This window comes from Hydra viridissima, unplaced genomic scaffold (assembly GCF_058129835.1).
Source record: "Hydra viridissima isolate aposymbiotic clone 2 unplaced genomic scaffold, HvirCarnegie_v1 scaffold_12, whole genome shotgun sequence".
Lineage (NCBI taxonomy): Eukaryota > Metazoa > Cnidaria > Hydrozoa > Anthoathecata > Hydridae > Hydra > Hydra viridissima.
Window position 1 is genome coordinate 10,128,827 of NW_028324311.1, and position 20,910 is coordinate 10,149,736.

Below are 20,910 nucleotides of genomic sequence, written 5' to 3' on the forward strand. Positions count from 1 at the left end.
TGCGCATCTATACTTCCTTTTTACACACCATTTTTCACATATGTTTGAAAATTCTTTGGATTTAAACACCGCTCCATTATCCATCAACAGTTCTTGCGGTGGGCCATGCTCCCTAAATACGGATTCCAATTGATTTACTACACTTTTGGTATCTTCGCACGGCAACTTTCTCCAAACTGCAAACCGACTTGGTCCACAGTCAATCATTGTTAAATATGGCGACCCTTTATAGTGAGTCACATCACAAGCAATTCTATACCATGTGTCTGGTACATCTAGCACTCCATTTTCCCATTTTACTGGTGCTGGATCAATTGAATTACATTGGCAACAATTGCGAACACATTCTTCAACGTCTTTTCTTAATACGTGCGGAAGTCTTCGTTGCACTGTAAACATTGTCCGATTAACGCCAAAATGATGCTTTCAGTGACAATTACGAATTTCCTCAGCAATACTTACCCCAGCTAGTTCTTTAGTATTTTTTTTTGAAAGTTCATTTATCCAAGTTTTTGGAACTCTTGTCAACACGTCAGCTTTGTTTTTGGAGGACGGAACCCATTTCAATGTGATGTTTATATTATATTCTTTTATTAAGTCTTGCAATAGAGAAAGTCTTCTTTTAATAAGCATTTCTGATAATCCATTTGATCGAACCCTATGACTTTCAGTCAGCATACTTTTTAACCATCCATGAACTGTTACTGAATCAGTGAATACTGACAAATTCTTTATATGCCACTTAGCAGCTAGGTTTATCCCACGCACCACAGCATCTAATTCAGCAATATTAATATGCATGACATCATTTATACTTCGAAGCCAGGCTGCATCCTCAATTATTACGCCATTGTATTCTATAGCAACCCCCATTGCCATGCTGCTTGCATCACACCACAATGTCGCTCCATTTTGAATTCCTTCAGCATTCCATTTTCCTCTCACAGAATCGCTAACTTCCAATCGGCGCAATATTTCAATCAACCATGACTGAGCTTGATCTCCGATTAGATCATCCCAAGCATCTCCTTGACTATGTCGTTTTATAAAACTGCAGGCAATTCTGAGCCAACCTCCAACAGGATAGTGACCTAACAAGTGTCCACATATCGAAAAAAGTTTCCGTCGTGTTACTTTTTCAGTTTTGATATCTTGTGACTTTGGAATGGTGTTTCCTCGTTTCCAACAAAGCTCCTTTTTTTCATTTCTAAATAGTTGCAAACCCAATACTCGTGCAGTATCACATTGCTCTGGCTCTTTGGTTACCAATCCATAACGCGCCAAATGATTTACGACCTTTTCAACTGATGTTTTTTCCAAATTAATAATTATATCGTCAATGTAGTGGTCAGTTGCTTCACTAATATCTGCATCTAGATTCAACACGCTGCCTAAGATTGAAGACATTATTTTTGGAGCAGAATTTAACCCAAAACCAAGACGTGTAAGATAGTATTTTTCTTCTTTGTAGATTACCCTCTGATGCTCCCACAAACTCGGATCGATGTGTACTTGCATATACGCGCATCTAAGATCGAGTGTTGCAAATTTGTCACCAAGAGTTCTCCATTTTCTAACTTTTTCATCACATGCATCACTTGCGGCATTATGCGAATTAACGTACTGATTCAATTCGCGAAAGTCCAGAACAGGTCGTACCTTTCCTTTATTTTCCTGCTCAACAGCCATTAATCGGACAATCCCTTCTGTACTTTTTTCTTCTTTGTTGCATGGTTTCAACCAGCCATTTTTCAACCATAAGTCCATCTCATTATTAAATTGAGGTATCAACTGGGGTTTTACCTTGTACTGCGCGACAGAATTTCTTAGTTGTGGTTGACCTTGTTTCCATTTATATTTAGCAGTCCACTTTGTACCATCAAAGTAAGCATCAAAATCCTTGTCATTTATACCAACAATTTGTTTCTCTGTATAAATTTTTCCATTGTACAAGTGCACTCCTCCACAGCGATTAATGACATCCATACCAATAATAGCATCAATACCGTTGACAACACTTTTTAGAATCATTACTAATGCTTTGAGCTTTTTTCCTTCAATGATTAATGTTACTGTAGCTTCTCCCTCCGTTTTCACAACTTCTCCATTAACAGCCAACACCATTATATCATGTCTTCTAATACGAACACCAGCTTTCCGAGCCATGTTGTTTGAGATAATAGTTCGGGTACATCCAGTGTCGACCAGTGCTTTCCCAGCAAAGGTGTTCACCTGCACAGTGCATATTGGAAGCGCCGTTAGTTGTTTAAGTAAACAGCTGGCGCTGGCGATTCCCCATTTGAGTTTCCCTGATGCAACAAACAAAATCTTGCAATGTGTCCAGATTTTCCACACCTGAAACATTTTATCCCATCACTGACATTTTGTTTCTTCGAAAAACAGATTCGAGCAACATGTCCAGATTTGCCACAGTTGTAGCAGATAACATCAGTAGCGGATGGTTTCTTAACATTTTTATGGAACTCAGAGATAGTTGTTGAAACATACTCTTCTTTTGTTTTTTCCGTCATGAGTACTCTTGCATGGTTCAATGCATCCTGTAAACTGATCCCAAATATTTTCACTTGTGCTCGTAGCTGCTTCGAAATTTCACCCGGCAATCCAGTTATGAACGCTCTTAGCAATAATTCTTCGCTTTCAATATCGGCCAAATTCATAAGTTGACGCAAACTGGCCAAATACACATCGACAGATTCACCGTCATTCCATCTCCGATCTCTGAACTGCTCGTAAGCTTGGAAACCATCAACTGCAAATGCATCTAGTAGGGCTTTTTCAATGTCCTTAGCGGAAGTTTTTTGGCTCTCCCCAAGTTGCTCATATAATGCGAACGCACTGCCTTCAAGAAACAACGGAATGATCAATGAAAGATCGCCCAACTTTTGCAGCTCTTCCACCAGCTTGATCTTTTTCAACCACACTACAACATCTCCAGATCCATCAAATTTTCCAATCATTTTTGCCATGGATGCCATACTGCCGAAATAGCTTGTAAATACAACAACTTTGTTTACTTTTATTTTCTACTGTTTTTTATTCAATTCTTTTACAACTTTTATACAGAAACAAAAAATTCTCGAGGGCGTAATTATGTACAAAAATAGCGTACGACTTGACTAAGTTATTAGTCAAGTCATAAAATGTAAATACGACAACTACAAAAATAGCGTATGACTTGACTCATAACTTACATCAATTAACTTTAATGACAAGAATTTTATAAACGTAATAATAAAGTTTCATAACGATCAGCTATTATCACACTATTTTTAGTAAAACATTTAGCTTCCTTGACCCATAATATAACAATATTATATTAATACACAAACGCTCGTGTACGTGTTAAACGCACGCATTTACTAAACGCGCGCAGACGCGTTACAAAGCGAGTTATAAATCTTTAATGCAAAAAAAAAACAAAAAAACAATTTATAATCCAAAAATAAAAAAATCAGAGTATGAAAATCTTTTCACAACTTGAATTACTAACCAGTTCAATAATTCAGTACTAATATCCAATACCAGAATAGATATTCATATATTGTTTTGTCAAACGCAACACCCGCCCCTCCGTTTTCGACATAGTCATAAGAAATATATAGTCTGGAAGCAAACAATGACCAATTGTTTGAACTTATTGTATTCAATTTTTGCTATCCCCAGATATCCGACCCTGCACAAGTTTTTAAAAATCCTCTTGTTTTTCTGACAATCTGACTGTTTTTCTTGAAAAAACTCAAGATATATTGCCAATGCCGGGTGAAAACTGTTCAATTTATGGATGTTCTGCCTCAAGGAGATATACTGGAGTTGCTTTCTTTAAAGTTCCTAAAGAAACTGATGATTTTACAAAAAAATGGGCTTCAGAATTAGTTAACATTATCACAAAAGATCGAGTTGTTGATGATATTCTTCGAAAGAAAATAAACGATTCTGAACATAAAAAACTGTGGATATGCGAGCTTCACTTTTCCCCTGAACAAGTTTGGTGTTATGAAACAAAAAAAAAGTTGAAAGATGGGGAACTTCCATCACTAAATTTACCAAGAAAGAGCTCAGAATCGTCAGCTTCAAGTGTTGTTTCTCGATCCTCATTGTCGATATCTAAGCGAGAAGATTCTCAATTACTTCTTGAGAGTTCTTTCACTCAATCTTACTGTTATAAAAACTTTGCTGGCTTCAAAAAACGTCTTTTAAATTTGTCCTCATTAAATAAGTTATGGAAGATTGAGTTTTTTGATAATTTGTGTTATGCTTCATTTAAATTATTAGAAGAAGTCATTCCAAAATTTGAAATTTTTATAGAAGACTCCTTATATTTTACTATTCGTGTGTATGGATGGATGTTACCTGAAACACATGATTTATATTTGAAATATAAAAGATCATTTCTAAATGTTGTTTTTTCGCAACTTATTTTTGAAATGGAATTTTTAGAATTTTGCAATGGAATAGAAGTTCCTGATCCTATTGAAGTGTTGAATTTTCAGAAGCATGTTGTTCCTAAAACTTTTGATTATTTTGCTTATAAAAATTCTTTATTAAAGTCTAACTTGCATCAAATTGAATTTTATCGCAGTAACTCTTGTGAATTGTTAGTCTTTGGAAAAAATCAGCCTTGCAGATTTTGTCATGAACTTAATGCTAAAGTAAATTTTAGTATACACTCTAAAAAATCTACTCTTAAAACTCCTGCTAAATTAAATGCACCTATCTCTGTAACTTCCCCTAGTAGAGTTAAACTGGCTTTGCAGCAATGCAGACTTCAATGCAAGCAATACAAAGAGGAAATTGAACTAATGAAATCTGCTCTCAATAAATGCAGTAAGAAAATTTGTTCAGAACTTAGTAAAGATTTGATCTCGATTTATTCAGCTAGTGATCAAAAAAATATTCCACCGTTTATGAAGTTGTTTTGGGAAGAGCAGCAGAAGTATTTAAGTTGTTCCAATCTTTCATCTATTAGATACCACCCAACAATAATAAAATATTGTCTAAGTCTTGCTGCTAAATCACCATCTGCTTATACTGATTTGCGATATGATTCACAGACAGGTGAAGGTATTTTAACTCTTCCAAGCTTAAGAACTTTAAGAGATTACAAAAATTATATCCGACCTACTAGGGGATTTAATGCAGCTGTCTTAAGTGAACTTGCTAAAAAAACCCAAAATTTTCTTCCTTATGAAAAATTTGTTTCTATTGTTTTTGATGAAATGAAGATTCAAGAAGATTTAGTTTGGGACAAATACACTGGAGAGCTTATTGGTTTTGTTGATTTAGGCGATAAAGAAGTAAATATTTCTACTTTAAAAAATGTTAGAGAATTAGCTACTCATATTCTTGTGTTTCTTGTAAAGAGCATTGTTAATCCTTTATCATTCAGTTTAGCTACTTTTGCAACTACTGGAATTACATCATTTCAGTTGATGCCTATTTTTTGGAAAGCTGTGTGTTACCTTGAAAGTATGAACTTAAAAGTTATTTCTGCAACAGCTGATGGTGCTTCGCCAAATAGAAAATTTTTTAGAATGCATAAGAACTTAAATATGAATTTGTGTAATAATTTAGTTTACAGAGCTCAGAATATTTACTTCAACGAAAAACGTTACATATATTTTTTTACAGATGCTCCACACTTAATTAAAACAGCTCGCAACTGCCTTGCAAATTCTGGTTCTGGACGAGGCACTCGTTATATGTGGAACAATGGTTTGCACATACTTTGGAGTCATATTTCACAACTTTATTATGAGGACTTAGAATGTGGCTTAAGATTAGTTAATAAACTCACAAGTGATCACATCAATTTAACACCATATTCAGTAATGCGTGTTCATTTGGCTGCTCAAGTGTTAAGTGAAACAGTTGGCAATGTTTTAAAACAATTTGGTCCGCCAGAATGTGCAGGAACTGCTCAATTTTGTCTTATGATGGATAAATTTTTTGACTGTTTGAATGTTTCAAATAAAAATAAAGCTGTTAAAAATTTAAAAGAAAATTTAAAACCATATGAATCTGTTAATGATGTACGTTTTGAATGGCTTGACAGTTTTCTTTTATATTTTAAGAAATGGAAAGAGTCTATTGACAATCGAAATGATAGGAGTTATACTGCTAATGCTAAGGCAAATATGTTTATTTCTTTGCAAACATATGAAGGTATCCAGATAACTGTTCATTCATTCAAAGAAGTTTGTAAGTTTCTTTTAGAACATGGTGTTCCTTACACTCTTTCAGAAAGATTTTGTCAAGACGATTTAGAAAATTACTTTGGAAGGCAGCGTGCTATTGGCAACAGACGTGATAATCCCTCTGTCAGAGATGCTGGCTATAATGACAATACTATTAATTCACAGTATTCTGTACGATCTATTGTTGGTAATGTTCGATGTCAAAGACATAAATTTAATGAGATAGATGATTCACCATTGCCAAAGAGAAAAAGAAATCTGACAAAATAACAAATTAACTTTTCTAAAGTCCCAGACAGTGACTATAATCCTGTCAAAACAGCTATTTTCATAGCTACATATAAAATAATTACATTATAGGCTAGGATTCACTTTTAGTGCTTGTGTCAACAATTATTGCTTATTTATATTTATTTTGTCAAGACAAGCATTCCCCATTGATATAAGTAATTCCTAATAAATTACGATACTCTCAGGTGCTTAACTAATCCTCACATTTAGATTTTTTTCCCCATCCCAACCTTGTATTAAGCACCTGTGAGTATTACATTAAATTAGGCAAGCTATTCTCAATTTAGGTTGATATATATATATATATATATATATATATATATATATATATATATATATATATATATATATATATATATTAGTATGATCCATTCACTTCATGAAAATTTCCTACACACAATTTACATATAAAACATACCATAAATACAAAACTAATAATCTCCTTATTATTTAACATCATATAACTAACAACATGTTTATTTAAAAAGAATTTAGTTGTTTTAGCCATAACATTTTTATTGAATTTGTGGCTATAAAAATAACCGTTTTGTATCTTTTGGAGCAGATGACTGAAGACTGAAGTTATGGATCTACAACATTGCTGCACATTGCTTTTCTTATCTCTGTTCTTATAGAAGATTTGCGTGCTTGTCGCTTGTTGATCTGATGTTTCTCATGAATATCTCTAGCATAGAAAAAGCTTCTAACCCTTGTGAACAAAACAAGCATACTTTCAAGAAGAGAGAAAGATATTTCTTTATCAATTTGCACTTCAGTACTGTAACATATATTGTTTAAGCTACTTATAATCACTGAGTCCTTAAGCATTTCATTAACCAGAGCTTTGTTGTTAATAGATGTTACAAAAGATTTGCTTTGTTTACGAAAAATTGTTTCACATTGTATAAAGATATTTTGAGCATACATGTTAGTTTTAAATAAACCACCTCTGTTCTTAGTATCAACATATATTTGAGTATCATGTGAATCAATTTTGCATGCTGATAATATTTCCATGCATTGTCTTTTATACTGCTCATCAGATTTAGAAAATTTGAACTTTGAATAAAGTTTTTGCACAACATAACCTGCCAAATATTGAATTATACTTAATTCTTTATCAGATAAAATATTGGATAATGATATTTCACTAATAGATGAAGTATTATGTTTACTTCCTGAAAGTTCTTTAAGTATGTGATTGGCAACTTCAGTAAGCAAAGTATTGGTCAATAAAACATCTTCAAACTTTGATGGCAATAAATTTTCATAAAGAAGACCATAAAATTGAGAATAAAATTTTTCTGCATCACCATTGTATTTTGAAATAAAAACCTGAAATTTTTCCAAAAGAGAAATAGAATCTTCAGTACTAAAACAAAAACTCTGCTTTGAAAATTTAACTCGAATTTCTTCAGGCAAGCATAAATCATTTGACAATTTATGCCCACATTCTTCAACAATTTTCTTAAGATCAAGATGACTAAATTTTATGGAGTTTTTTTCTTCGCTAATTATGTTGATTTGTTCGTGTTTGGAAGTTTTATGTCTTTTCAGGCCACAATTCGTTTTGTAAACTTTACAACACAAGTCGCACAAAAAATTGGATACCAAACAACCTTCAGATAATAAAAGATCTAGATCTTGTTCAATTTCCATGTTATCGTCGAAAAATCCATCAGTAATAGCCATATACAGATCATCAAGCTGTGTTTCTGTGTGAAGTTCACTGCTCATTTTTTAAACTTGTGCAGGGTGAACGGGTCGAATTTCAAAGTTCAAGTTAAAACGGCAAAACAATAGGAACGGCCCGTGCTTCCAGACTATGTATTTCTTATGACTATGGTATTTCAAGTTGCTATTGCGGAAGTTGTTCTTGCGCAAATTCACCTTCCGTAATGCGTTATACGAAAAAAATAAATAATTATTCCGTAATAACTCTTTACGAAAAGAAACTTGCGAAACAAATCATTTCGAAAGAATACTTGCGAAACAGTTCCTTGCGGAAGGAGCGTTTTGGAATGTGCGCTTACGGAATAGACTCAAAAGAATTTATTAAACTGTTATACACAAAAATATTATTTTTTATTATTTAAGTAATGTTGATAAACGATTCTTCAATAGTTTTTACATATATATCTGTATATACATACACACACACACACACACACACACACACATATATATGTGTGTGTATATATATATATATATATATATATATATATATATATATATATATATATATATATATATATATATATATATATATATATATATACATACAGTGACCTAGAAAGATTAAAAAAGTTAGGACGGGGTGGGGGTGCTAAAACAGAATATAAGGGGGCATAACGCAGCTAAAATTTTTAAATTTTAGTTGCGTTAGGCCCCGTTATATTCTATAACTAAATATATTAAATATATTATAATAATTAGTGTTTTAGTTACCTAGTTAATTATACGTATTGGATTCATAAAAGGTAATTAAATATTTATAATTAGCCGCGTTTCGTAAGTGTTTTTCAGTTAAGAACCGTTTCGTAAGTTGCGGTGCAAAAGAGTTTCGTTTCGAAAGAAATTTTGTTTTCTATCATTATTTCAAAAAATAAAACCTTAAAATGTTCATATATTGCAATACTGAAAATAAAATTTTATTATAAACATTTTGGTGTATAAAAATTTTTTTTTTTACAATTATATCCGTTTGGCCAACAAAAATTTATTACAGACTTCAAAACGTCGTTTAGCGAAAGAACTCGTTCCGCAAGTGCGACTTCCGTAAGCGCTACTTTCGTATGTAGCAAAATAGTTTTATTTCGCAATTCAACTTGCGAAAGGCGACATTTCGTAAGTGGCATTTTGCGAAATGAACATCGACGGTTTTTTTAGTTTCGTAAAATTCGGTACGACAAAAAAAAATTCCTGATTCTCAATATCCTTCCGTAAGAATTTTATTTTTCCGGAATTGTACGAAATATTCCGGTTAACAACTCTAGAATATTGTAAAAATTATCGTTATTATACCGATAAATATTGGTATTCTCGTTATTTTTATGTATTCCGATAAACCGATAAAAAAAGCCGATAATATCGTTTCAAACGATAAGTTATCGTTTGGTTATCGTTTCAAACGATAACCAAACCGATGTTATCGTTTCATAGACAAACTTATAATAACGTTTAATATCGTTATCGTTTCATATCGTTATCGGTTCAAAATAATAACGATACGCAGACCCTTAGTTCATACCGGTATACCACTGATCTCAAAATATAACTGGATATAGGTATGTGTGCAAAATTTTTAAACTATTCAGCTATTTAATTATTTTACATCATTGTAAAGAGCTTTAAATCAGTATAACGAAGGTGAAAATTTCATAAAAAAACTAATGATTCTACTAAAAGTTATGCCCACTTAAGTGACAAAAATTCATTATAAGGAATGCTTAAGAAAACTGCACCTAACTTAAAAAATTAGCGTTCGGCTTACGGTGGTTTTATAATAGAACTTGATTGTTTAGTTTTTAACGCATTACTTTGCCTCGGTTATATTTTTATTCAACTAATAACAGAATATGGTTTTTTTTGTGTGTTTTTGTGTGTAAATCATGTTTTGAATACTTTAAAAAAATCACCAATATTTTAAATAAAGTTTCATTTTTCTAAAAAAACAATTTTTAAATGAATAAAAAAGTCAAATATACAAAAGGTTCATAACCTTGAATCCCCCCCCCCCCAACCTCTCCAACAGAAGAATATTTGGTACCTTTACTGCGTGCAAAAATAGAATATGAGCGTGTCATTATTTTTTAATAAAATTTGGCAGGTACATAGAAAATAGATATATAAAATTTATTCAAAAGTTAGAAAAAAAATTCATCATCCCTTCAATGTCAATTCACTTCCGGAACAGGAATGAAGTTTTCAATAGCAATGAAATCACTAAAATCGTTAGTAACTGCAAAAAAAAACAGATTGCAATAAGCTTACAACACTCTACTTTTAAAATATTATCTAAGTCAAAATAAAATTCTAAAAAAAAGACGAGAAAAATACATCCTTACGACACCTACCTCGAGCACGCGGTGAAAAAATGGTCACAGATTTTAACTTTAAAATCGGTGCCGGAAATCGCAGATACGCACATACCTTCTGGATAGCGTAAACGAAAAAATTTTTTGAAGCCAGTTTTGGCCTCCCAAGATGGCGGCGAAATTAAGGAATGGTGATATGAAAATTAAGAAACTGATGATAATCAAGTTTTACATCTTGAGCTCAAATATTGATAAATATATAACTTTCTAATAAAAATCTATTTTTTTTTGTTTGACAATAGATTTTCTTCATAAAAATAACGGAATATTACATATTTACATAAATTTCAAATATAAATATTTTTTTATTTAACAAAACATATTCTTACAATAAGTTGCTCTATATTAACTTTCTATTTTTCGTTTTTTAGAATAAATATGATAAAATAAAAATTCTCAGTAAAACTAAGTACAAATTTTAATTTTAATTTGCTTAAATTTAGTTTGTTTAATAAAAGTAAAGAAAAAATATTTGTTTGCTTGTGCAGAATTCTCAAGCTTCAAATAGTTAGCATTTGTTACATAATTTATGTACCTTTTAGTTCTTAACTACCCAATGCTGTGTGCTAGAAGGTTAATAACACAACAGCATGGCAGGCAGCTGATACTATTTTTAAGATAAAATGCTTTTTAGGCATTAGTTCATCAGATAGGCATTAAAAAATTATAAATGCTGCATGAACTATTAGCTGAGCGCTGTGATTACACACAACTCAGAGGTTCCTTCTAGAGTTATATATATATATATATATATATCATATCATATCATATCATATCATATCATATCATAAAAATATTTTTGATTGGTTTTTGAAAAGGATAAGTTTTAATAATTGCTTCCTAAGCTTTTTTCTAGTTATTTTGGCAGTTTGTTTTTTACCCAGCTGATAAAAATATATTTTTGCATAGTTTTCTGAAATAAGTTTAATCAGTCCAAATAAATGGTTATCAGTTATAGCTTAGTCAAACATATGAGAAGTTTGTTCATTATATAGTTTTTAGTAATCAACTGATCTCAAAACAGCATTAGAAATGACATTTTGAATTCCTATTTCATTTGGAAGGTTGCCATTTATTGAGGCAAGCGACCTTTGGAAACATCTTTCAGTTTCTTCGCATATGATAGCAACATTTTTGGTTGGTTTAATTAAACCTCCTCTGTCTTTGAATTTTAAAAAACTGGTTTGTTCGAAATGATAAGAAAGTACTAATTCATTCCAACATTTAATGCAGATGCTTTATTGTAAATTTATGTATAATACATTTTTTGATAAAATATTGTTAATGTTTCATAAGATACAAAATGTATGTTATCAAAAAATTCCCTTAATGATTTGTTTTGAATAACAAGTTAAAAACAATTGACTCAATTATTGAGAGCTGAAATATTACAAGGAATAATATATAAGTAAAATAACATATGAAAAAATAACATTTTTTACTTAATATTTTTACTAAATACTATATCCATTAATTACATATATGTATTAAATAATCCTAGAAGGAACCCCTGAGTTGTGTGTATTCACAGCACTCAGCTAATAGTTCATGCAGCATGTACATATCTGGTATCTTGCTACAAAAATTGAAAATATAAAATTTGTCAAAATTTTAAGTAGACACCACTGCCGCTTACCATACAGTCATGTTATCAACCTTCTAGCACACTGCATTGGGTAACTAAGAACTAAAAGGTACATAGATTATGCATAAATATTATTTAATCGTAAATTGCACTTAAAAAGTATATCAAATACTTTATACCTTAGTATCTAAACAATTACATTGTCTGATTTTTTTAGAAATCATTTCATTTCTATTAAGTCATTAAAACTTTATTTCATAGTCTAGTTTTCCTTTCAAAACTCTATTTATTTTCTTTAATATTTCTGTAAAAAGCCTTATAAAATGTACATCGATCACCGCTAAGAGCTCCGATCGCCGCCATCCTGGGAGGCCAATTTTGGCTTCAAATTTTTTTTGAAAAAGGCAATTGAATACGCTATCCAGTTACATTTTGAGATCAGTGCGGTCATAGTCACAAGAATATATAGTCTGGAAACAAACAAAAGCGCTTTGTTTATGTTATTGTTCAAGAAATTACTAGTTCTCATTCTTCCGAAGGTGCACAGTAACGCAAATACAGTCGACTCTCGATATCTCGAACAGTAAGGGGACCGGAAAAAAAGTTCGAGATATCGAGAGTTCGAGATATCAAGAAAAGGGTTGAAAATAAATAAAATTGCCCGACTTTCATTAAAACAAGTTATTTTTCTGACAAAAATCATTAACAACAAAAACTACAACTTTTGGAAAAAATCTGTTATCTGATATTGCTTTAAATTATCCATATTTTCCATCTTCATTAAATCCTCAAGTTTTAGTGCTAGGGATCGTATTTCATTTCCGTATTTTGAGCTGTATAGCGAAGCATTTTGAATTGTTTCAAAAGCAATTTCTAATTGAATATCAGATGGGCGTGGCGGGGCTTCGACGTCAATAGCTTCGTCAACGCTATCTTCAACTTCATTATCGTCGTTTTCAAAATTAGGGTCTAAAATCTGAGCAATGATTTCAGCATCAGTAGCAAGTGAACCGGTGGTTACTACATCGCAATCTAAACCAATGTAAGATTCCGCTGAGAAATCTTCTTGGACGGCACGAGGATCTAACTCTCGCAAATGGTTAAGTTCTTCTGTCAAAAATTTAAAAGAATAATCATCATCAGCTTCTTCAATACTCTTGTTTGTTTTGCTGATACCAGCTTTTTTAAAGCAGTTGATGACAGTCTCCTTCGACACAGCATTCCACGAAGAAACAAGATCTTTCATTGCTTGAAGTATAGAAATTTTTGGCATGGGTTCGTTATTATCGACAGCCTTGATACACAAACGCACAATTTTGTGACGATAAGCTTTAAGACTTCGTATTACGCCTTGATCCATGGGCTGAAGGACAGATGTGGTGTTAGGGGGGACAAATATTAGGTTGATGTTGCTTAGCCCTTCAATGTGTGGGTGGGCAGAACAGTTATCCACCAGGAGTGCTACTTTCCTGTCTTGTGCACGAAAAAATGAGTCAAGTTTCATTACCCATTCTGTAAAAAGGTCTCCGGTCATCCAACTTTTTAGCTGATTTTTATATGTGCAAGGAAGTTGTTTAATGTGCTTAAAACACCGTGGGTTTTTAGATTTTCCAATAACAAACATAGGTAATTTTTCTCCCGTTGCACTCCCTGCTGCTATGCCTGTTAGTCTGACTTTACTATTTTTTCCCCCAAAACATTTTTCTCGTGATAAATGGTATGTTTTGTTTGGTAGGCACTGGTAAAATAGTCCCAACTCATCGGCATTGAAAATGTTTTCAAGCTTGTAACTCAAAAGCAATGTTGGAAGTGTAGTTTCATTCCACGAAGCAGTCGTATTATTCGTCACGGCGGCACTTTCGCCTGAGATTATTTTAAAGCTGATGCCGTTCCTAAAAATAGGAACAGAATAATTGAATTTTAATTACACGTTTAAAAAACTAAATAAATTAAATATAAACAGATACATGTTATTTGTTTATATTAAAATTGAACAAGATTTGACAAAATTTAACTGACCTTTCTTTCCGATTATGAAACCAACAATCAGATGCTTTAAAATCTAACTCTCCTAATGCTTCTGCGAATTTTAGTGCCTTTTCTTTTAGTATGGTACCATCAATTGGTACTTGTTGACTTCTTTTTGCAACGAACCAAGTGTATATGGCCTCGTCTACATTTTTGAAATTACCACTACGAAGTTTCTTCCGTTTAGATTTTGTGCCATTTTTTTCCAGTGAGGTTAATAACTTGGTTTTATATTTAATCCAGGTTGATAATGTGTTCTTTGGGACTCCATACTTTTTGGCAACCTCTTTGTTAGACATCCCAGTCTCTAGGTCTTTTAATGCCTTGCATTTTTCTATTATAGATTTGTTCGTGAGTTTTCGTTTAACGAGCGGCATGTTGCTGCGTTTGACAAAAAGATTAAATTATATATTAAAGGAAAACTTTTCAGAAATTCGATTCTTAAAAAAAATCGAATTTAAAAATCGAATTAAAAATTATTTTTTTTCGAAAATTGGAATTTAAAAAAATTAAATTTTATTAAAACATTTTTGAAAAAAAAAATGTTGAAAAGTTCGAGATAACGAGAGAAAATTGCCCTGTGGACCGAAAATATTGTTCGAGATACCAAAAAGTTCGAGATAATAAGGTTCGAGATATCAAGAGGATTTTAGACTAAACTAGTACGTTATGTCCATGAGACCGCTAAAAAAGTTCGAGATACTCAAAAGTTCGAGATATCAAGTATTCAAGATATCGAGAGTCGACTGTAAACAAAAAAACTCCTTAGCGAAAGTTCTTAAATTTTCAATTTTCCCCTAATTTTTGTCAAGTTTTTAGATTTTCAATTTTCCCCAAATAATGCAGATGAGTTGCGGCATAAGCTGAAGAGTCTTTTTTAAAAATTTAAGGGTAACCCTGAGAATTAATACTCAAGGTTTTTTGGACTCCTGTCGGATAATCCACCTAAAACCTGCCTAAACATTTTGAAGAACGTACTTTTTCCAATACTCTATTGCGGGACGTGGCAAATGATATTTTTTATAAAGATTAAAAAGATTTTAAAGATAATTTTAAACTACCTTACCGATAACAACAAATTCAATGGTGAGAAATGCGAGAAATCAACCATGAGTATAAAGGATGCAGAAATGACAAGTTTGCAATATTTAGCTGGTTATATTATTCACAAACTGTTTAATAAGTTACACTATTCAAAAAAACTCTTATTTTTTTTTATAGCATTCAATGCTGTTCTTTACTTCTAGCATGTAAAGTAGAATTTGACACTATACAAACACTCATTAATGCCCGTGATAGAGATGGCTTATGAAAATTGAATTCTAAAATTATTGATATATTTGTACAATATGAACTATTATTTAGAAAAAAAACTTCAACATTTATAGTCTAGTCAAATTAGGGTCCAACCTGGACAAAATTTGGATAAAGATGAATTTGGTATCATTCGAAGCGTAATTTTATCTGCTTTAACATATCCAAAATCCACCAAAATCCATATTGGGCAAAAAAAGTTATGATTATTTTAGCTCACCTCACTTTTATTCAAATTTATTGAAAATACAAAAAAAAACCGTCGTGTCTACTGTCAATAAGTTGTAATAACTTGTTATAAAGTTGCTTAGTCTTTATGAAATTTTGCGCAGATATAGCCTAATGTGTTAAAATTTAAAAAAAATGAAATGTGCTTCAGAAATCTTTTAAATGCTGATGTCAGCAGTTTTTTTACAATATTTTTTACATAGGCTAATACTTATAGTATATTAACACACCTTTACTTAAAAATTTAATAGATATATAGTTGATATTGAGACTGAAATAAAAAAAACTTGTTTATTAGTATAACTATTTAAAAAAACAAGCATTTTTGAAATATTTTCTTTCATAATAAATATATTTTTAACTACTGTTGAATAATTTTTCATTTAAGGTTTAAATATTAGTGCTTTTTACACTCGACTAATATAATTAGAAATAACATCAAAAGTCAAATAAAAAAAAACATTTTTTCAAAAATGTTTCCATCTCCATCTTCACTACTTTCATATTCATTTTCGCTGTCATCGATATTGACGTCATTTTTTGGTGCATTTGTGCACTCCAAACCTTGGCACTGTCCGCAGGCTGTCATGCAATTTATTCCATGACGTCGACATTGGCATTGTTTTCCACATGGTGTTTTAGTATTAGTGCCGCAGTTATAATGTTAAGAATGTGAATTGGTGCAGGATCCTGAATAAAAAAATACATAAGTTGAAAAGTTAATTAAAACTATTTTTGGGAGCTGGTTTAAACTTAGATTGTTTATTGAAAAATGAGTATTTTCAAGAAATCCGTTTTGAAAGTAAAATCGGCATTTGTGGTTTATTTTGCTGCTCCAGTATACCTACATTGTCTGTCTTTATAGGTACTAAAACGTCATTTTTTCCTTCTCCATCCCCACTTTGTTTCATCCATATTGACTCCCAACCATTGCTGAATTTGTAAATACACTCGAAACGAATGGTACTTGATCGCGCTTTCAGTTGGTGGTAGTCGTTCTGGCTGAATTCCTTTTTTGGAAGTTGCCACCATTCTCATATATTTTTGTTTCCTTAGTTGTGCTAGCGAGACTTGTTTATTTTTTTCACCTATAGTAATAGTTGAGCTAAATTAAACCTCTGCAAAACAATGTGGACGTATAATTATAAAATAAACAATATTATAAATCAATAAAAAAAAATATGATCATTGTCTTGCATACCATATATGTTCAAAACCACTTGTATTCCAACACTAGCTACCTGATCTTGTGTTGCCAAAGGATCTTGGAATACTGTACATAAAGATTGAGCGAACTCACTATTCGATTCAATAAACTTCAGTACAGCTATCTTTCCTTGACTAAAAAGCGCAAAGGTAGTATCTCATCCACTCCATGCATGGATAAACAACAAACATTTTTTCACGTGATATGATAAACTTTATGTAACATTCTTTATGATAATTGTTTCCGTATTTTTTTTTTCATAATTATTTTAGCTTAACGGCGCAAAAAAATCTCACACATGGTTTGATCCCACATGTAAACCAACATAACAAGAAAGTCTGTATCATCAGCTATGATAGTCACACATTTTCCATTTTGTACAAGCACAATTCCTTTTGTAGCAATGGTTCTGTCAGCGTCTCCTTCGCATTCCACTACTATATGACCTTTTTCTCTTAGCTTTATTACCAATGCTTTGATCAAAGCAGTTTTGTTATTGCTGTTTGACAGAAATTCAGATTGTTTGCAGTTCACTTGGTTTTTTGGTTGGAATACAATGTTGATAGACTTTCTTGCTCTCCTTTGATGTTCTTGATCTTTGATGGATGATTTGTAACCATCAAAAGTAATTAAAGTATGATTACCATACTTTTTTGTAATACATGTACAATATTGTTCAATAATGTCTGAATATGTAGCTGGGAGACTCCAAAAAACTCGATGCAGCAAAGCTCCGCCGTCAAGAATATAGGTTGTGTCATTATTCACTGTTAAAATTGTTGAATCCTTAATGAGTTCTCTACCAAGCTCTGCTTTGTTTGGTTTCCTCATTAATCCATCTTTGAAGAGAGATGTGGGCTCCGGTGTTAATTCATATTCGAAGCAGTCAGTCAAATCTTCAACCCTCTCAATTAGCATGATTAATCTTTGGAACGAAACATTAGGATCTACGTGGACTGCATCGCCATTAACTTTAACAGATGGCATCAACTTGGCAAGTGTCTTGACCTGCTTTGAATGCTTGATAGCTGCTTGATTGACTGCAATATTATTAAGACTGTTTTGAATCTCTAAACCCACATTTTCTGCTTGATCACAATTGATTTCATCATTCTTATCAACACATAGGCTAGTAAATATACATTGAAGTCCTGAGTCTTGAAATTCAAATGGGTTAAACAGCTCGAGCTGCTCCTTTAATGCTTTAAATTCTTTAGTATCTCTTTTTCGCCGAGACTCACCAGATTCACAATGTTGCTGACTGCTCTCAAAACGATGCTTTGTCAATGTTGACATGGAATCATGGATTGCTCCGCATTTGTGCAAGTTACTGACCCAAAGATTCCTTGTAGACTCTGACATACCCCTTCCTCTAGTTAAGCCTCCATTGCTTTTCATTGATTTTATCATGCACTGTTCAATTACTAAATCAGGCCAAAGACCAGCCCAATATCGATCTGTGCGTCTAATACAATGGTAACCTGATTTACAGTAAAGCCAAGGATGTTCTGAATTAAGTGAGTGCATAGATAGTAGATACAACCGAGCACTTTTGGCATAGTTTATATGCCCTGTTGCGGCAAATAAATAAGCATCAGCCTGGTGGCTTCCAGATGTTCGTGCCAGTTCCCAGTTCTCTCTGCTCTGATGAACATTTTGATAATGCTAATGTATTCAAGATATTGCAACCATAGTTTTGCTGTTCTGGATGAATGGGAAAGCTGTGTTTTTAAATTTTCAATAAGATTTGTGAATCTTATAACTTCACTACTATTGTTTATCACTTCCAAATCCATGTTTCCTTAGACCAGATCCTGATACATATTTTCTAGAGAACTATCAGCATCATCTTTGGGGCTTTTTTTAAAAATTAGACTCATTAAGGTAGACTCAACTAAGAAGTGAGCTCTTAGTGCTCTAGCTACTGCTTTACCAGTCATTATATGCGTGACAGTTGTTTGCATAAATAAGTTCCAGTAATCTATTCAGCCCTGATCCCTCCATGACCATACCAATACTTCCTAGGAAGCTCATAAAGATGTGGAATCTTTATGAGCTTCCTAGGAAGTATTGGTATAGTCATGGTCAAAATTCAGCTCTACAGTTTACCAAGTACACAAAATATATTATTTGAAAAGAAAAATTAGTGCATTTTGAGCATGCTATGCTGGTATTAAAGTAAAAAATGATGGTGTCATCATTTTATGTAATTAATTTTTACATTTTTATAATTTGTAAACCAAATTTTTTTAAAAATATTATATGAATCGCGTCATTTTTCGCTGAATTATGACAATTTATTGACAGCAAGTCGTACGGGTTTAGTTTATTTTTTAAAAAAAAATCTACAAAGTGAGGTCAACAATAATATTTATAACTTTTTTTGCCCAAAATGAATTTTGGTGGATTTTGGATATATTAAAGTAGATAAAATTACGCTTCGAATGATACCAAATTCATTTATATCCAAATTTTGTCCAGGTTAGCCCTTTTTTAGACTTATCTTGACTAGACTATTATCAGTGTTTTCTGCAAATGATTTTGTAAAAGAAATTCTTGCAAATACAACTGTTATGTCTAACTTTAACAATGTTTGTATATAAACTGATACTTCTGTTACAAACAAAATCCAAACAAATGAGCTTGAGCAGATTATCAGTTTGTTTGTAGGAGTTCAAACATTTTCATTTGCAAAAGATATACATGAAAAACACAATGTTGCAAGGTAAGACTCCAAAAAAAGATCACTGCTAACTGAAGTGAAAAAACTTAGCTGCAGCAATAAACTTGTGTAAATTAAAATGTTTTAAAACTGCTATTAATCTAAAAAAAAGTATTTTTCATTTGTTATAAAAAACTACTTATAATAAATTTTTAAGAGCATTAAATTTAAAAAAATGTAAATTTGCTAACAAGTCAAAGATAAAGAATATAAAAGTTACATCAAACAACAAGTGTTATTTTATAATAGTAAAACATCTTGCAATAAAACTAGTAATTTAATTGTGGGTAATGTCAGGAGGAGCTAATAAGTCTTTGATGGTAAACCCCCTAGAGGTAGTATCATAATAAAAAAACTCAGTTCTGATCAGCAAAACAAGTTAACATCAGGAAGGGCATACGATTATAATAAATTGCTCCAACTTCCATATTATCATATTTATTTATCTAAATATGACATTAAGCTTCAATAATGTCATGTTTAAATTAGAAACTAACGTTATGGAAAACTGTCCATAGCACATACACACATATAGTGCATATAGTATATATAATTTATATATACATTATTTATATACATATATATGTAATACACACATGTATATTTACACAAATATATATGCCAAGCAAAAAAAAAATATTGAAAAAGCTTTTCTTATAAGATAAGAAAAGGTAAGAAAAGATAATTAGTAATATTTGATAACTACTGATAAATACTTGATAAATGCTTGATAAATGAAAATACTGTAAGTAAAAGTAAATGATATTCACAAACTTATCAGTATATATCTTTAGAAAAATAAAACTTTTATAATTACTGTTATTTTGCATGGCATACCTTTTTCTTTTATATCGTTTTATATTAAATAACAATATATAACAAATAATATATAACAAATAATATATATATGTATATATATATACTAAAATGCAATCATATTCACTAATACAAGAAGTACATAACAACAACAGTACAAAACAGCAGTAATTAGTAATAGGAATCAGCAAAAAATATGTAAATATTTATGTTAAAGAAACTTTAAATAAAGCATTCTATTTATTTAAAGAGGTTTTTAAATCTTAAATAATCTTTCTTAACACATCGGAGAAATTATCTACACAAAAATTATTTAAAAGATCTCAACATTAAATACAAAACCCAATTTTCAGTTCAGACTCACAGGGAGAATAATGTGAGAGTTTTTGTTTTGTGCACCTTGACCG

General features: G+C 31.6%; 3 protein-coding genes and 2 pseudogenes across 4 annotated transcripts; 1 reads left to right on the forward strand and 4 right to left on the reverse strand.

Annotated features, from left to right (window-relative positions):
- Positions 1-426: 426 nt before the first annotated feature.
- LOC149881184 (uncharacterized) lies at positions 427-2,166 on the reverse strand. The gene has a single exon (XM_090067950.1). The coding sequence runs from the start codon at positions 2,164-2,166 to the stop codon at positions 427-429; it is 1,740 nt and encodes a 579-aa protein (XP_089924076.1).
- Positions 2,167-3,593: 1,427 nt separating this feature from the next.
- On the forward strand, positions 3,594-6,608 carry LOC149881185 (uncharacterized). The gene has a single exon (XM_090068934.1). It carries the CDS (start codon positions 3,774-3,776, stop codon positions 6,483-6,485), a length of 2,712 nt encoding a protein of 903 aa, XP_089925060.1. The 5' UTR covers positions 3,594-3,773; the 3' UTR covers positions 6,486-6,608.
- Positions 6,609-7,029: 421 nt separating this feature from the next.
- LOC149881186 (uncharacterized) lies at positions 7,030-8,297 on the reverse strand. The gene has a single exon (XM_090069474.1). It carries the CDS (start codon positions 8,241-8,243, stop codon positions 7,089-7,091), a length of 1,155 nt encoding a protein of 384 aa, XP_089925600.1. The 5' UTR covers positions 8,244-8,297; the 3' UTR covers positions 7,030-7,088.
- A 7,906-nt stretch (positions 8,298-16,203) lies between these two features.
- On the reverse strand, positions 16,204-17,149 carry LOC149881187 (uncharacterized; annotated as a pseudogene). Its single transcript, XR_016445375.1, has 3 exons — positions 16,960-17,149; positions 16,607-16,846; positions 16,204-16,448 (listed from the first exon to the last, which is right to left on the reverse strand). The product of XR_016445375.1 is annotated as an uncharacterized LOC149881187 (transcript).
- A 44-nt stretch (positions 17,150-17,193) lies between these two features.
- On the reverse strand, positions 17,194-19,005 carry LOC149881188 (uncharacterized; annotated as a pseudogene).
- Between the last annotated feature and the right edge of the window lie 1,905 nt (positions 19,006-20,910).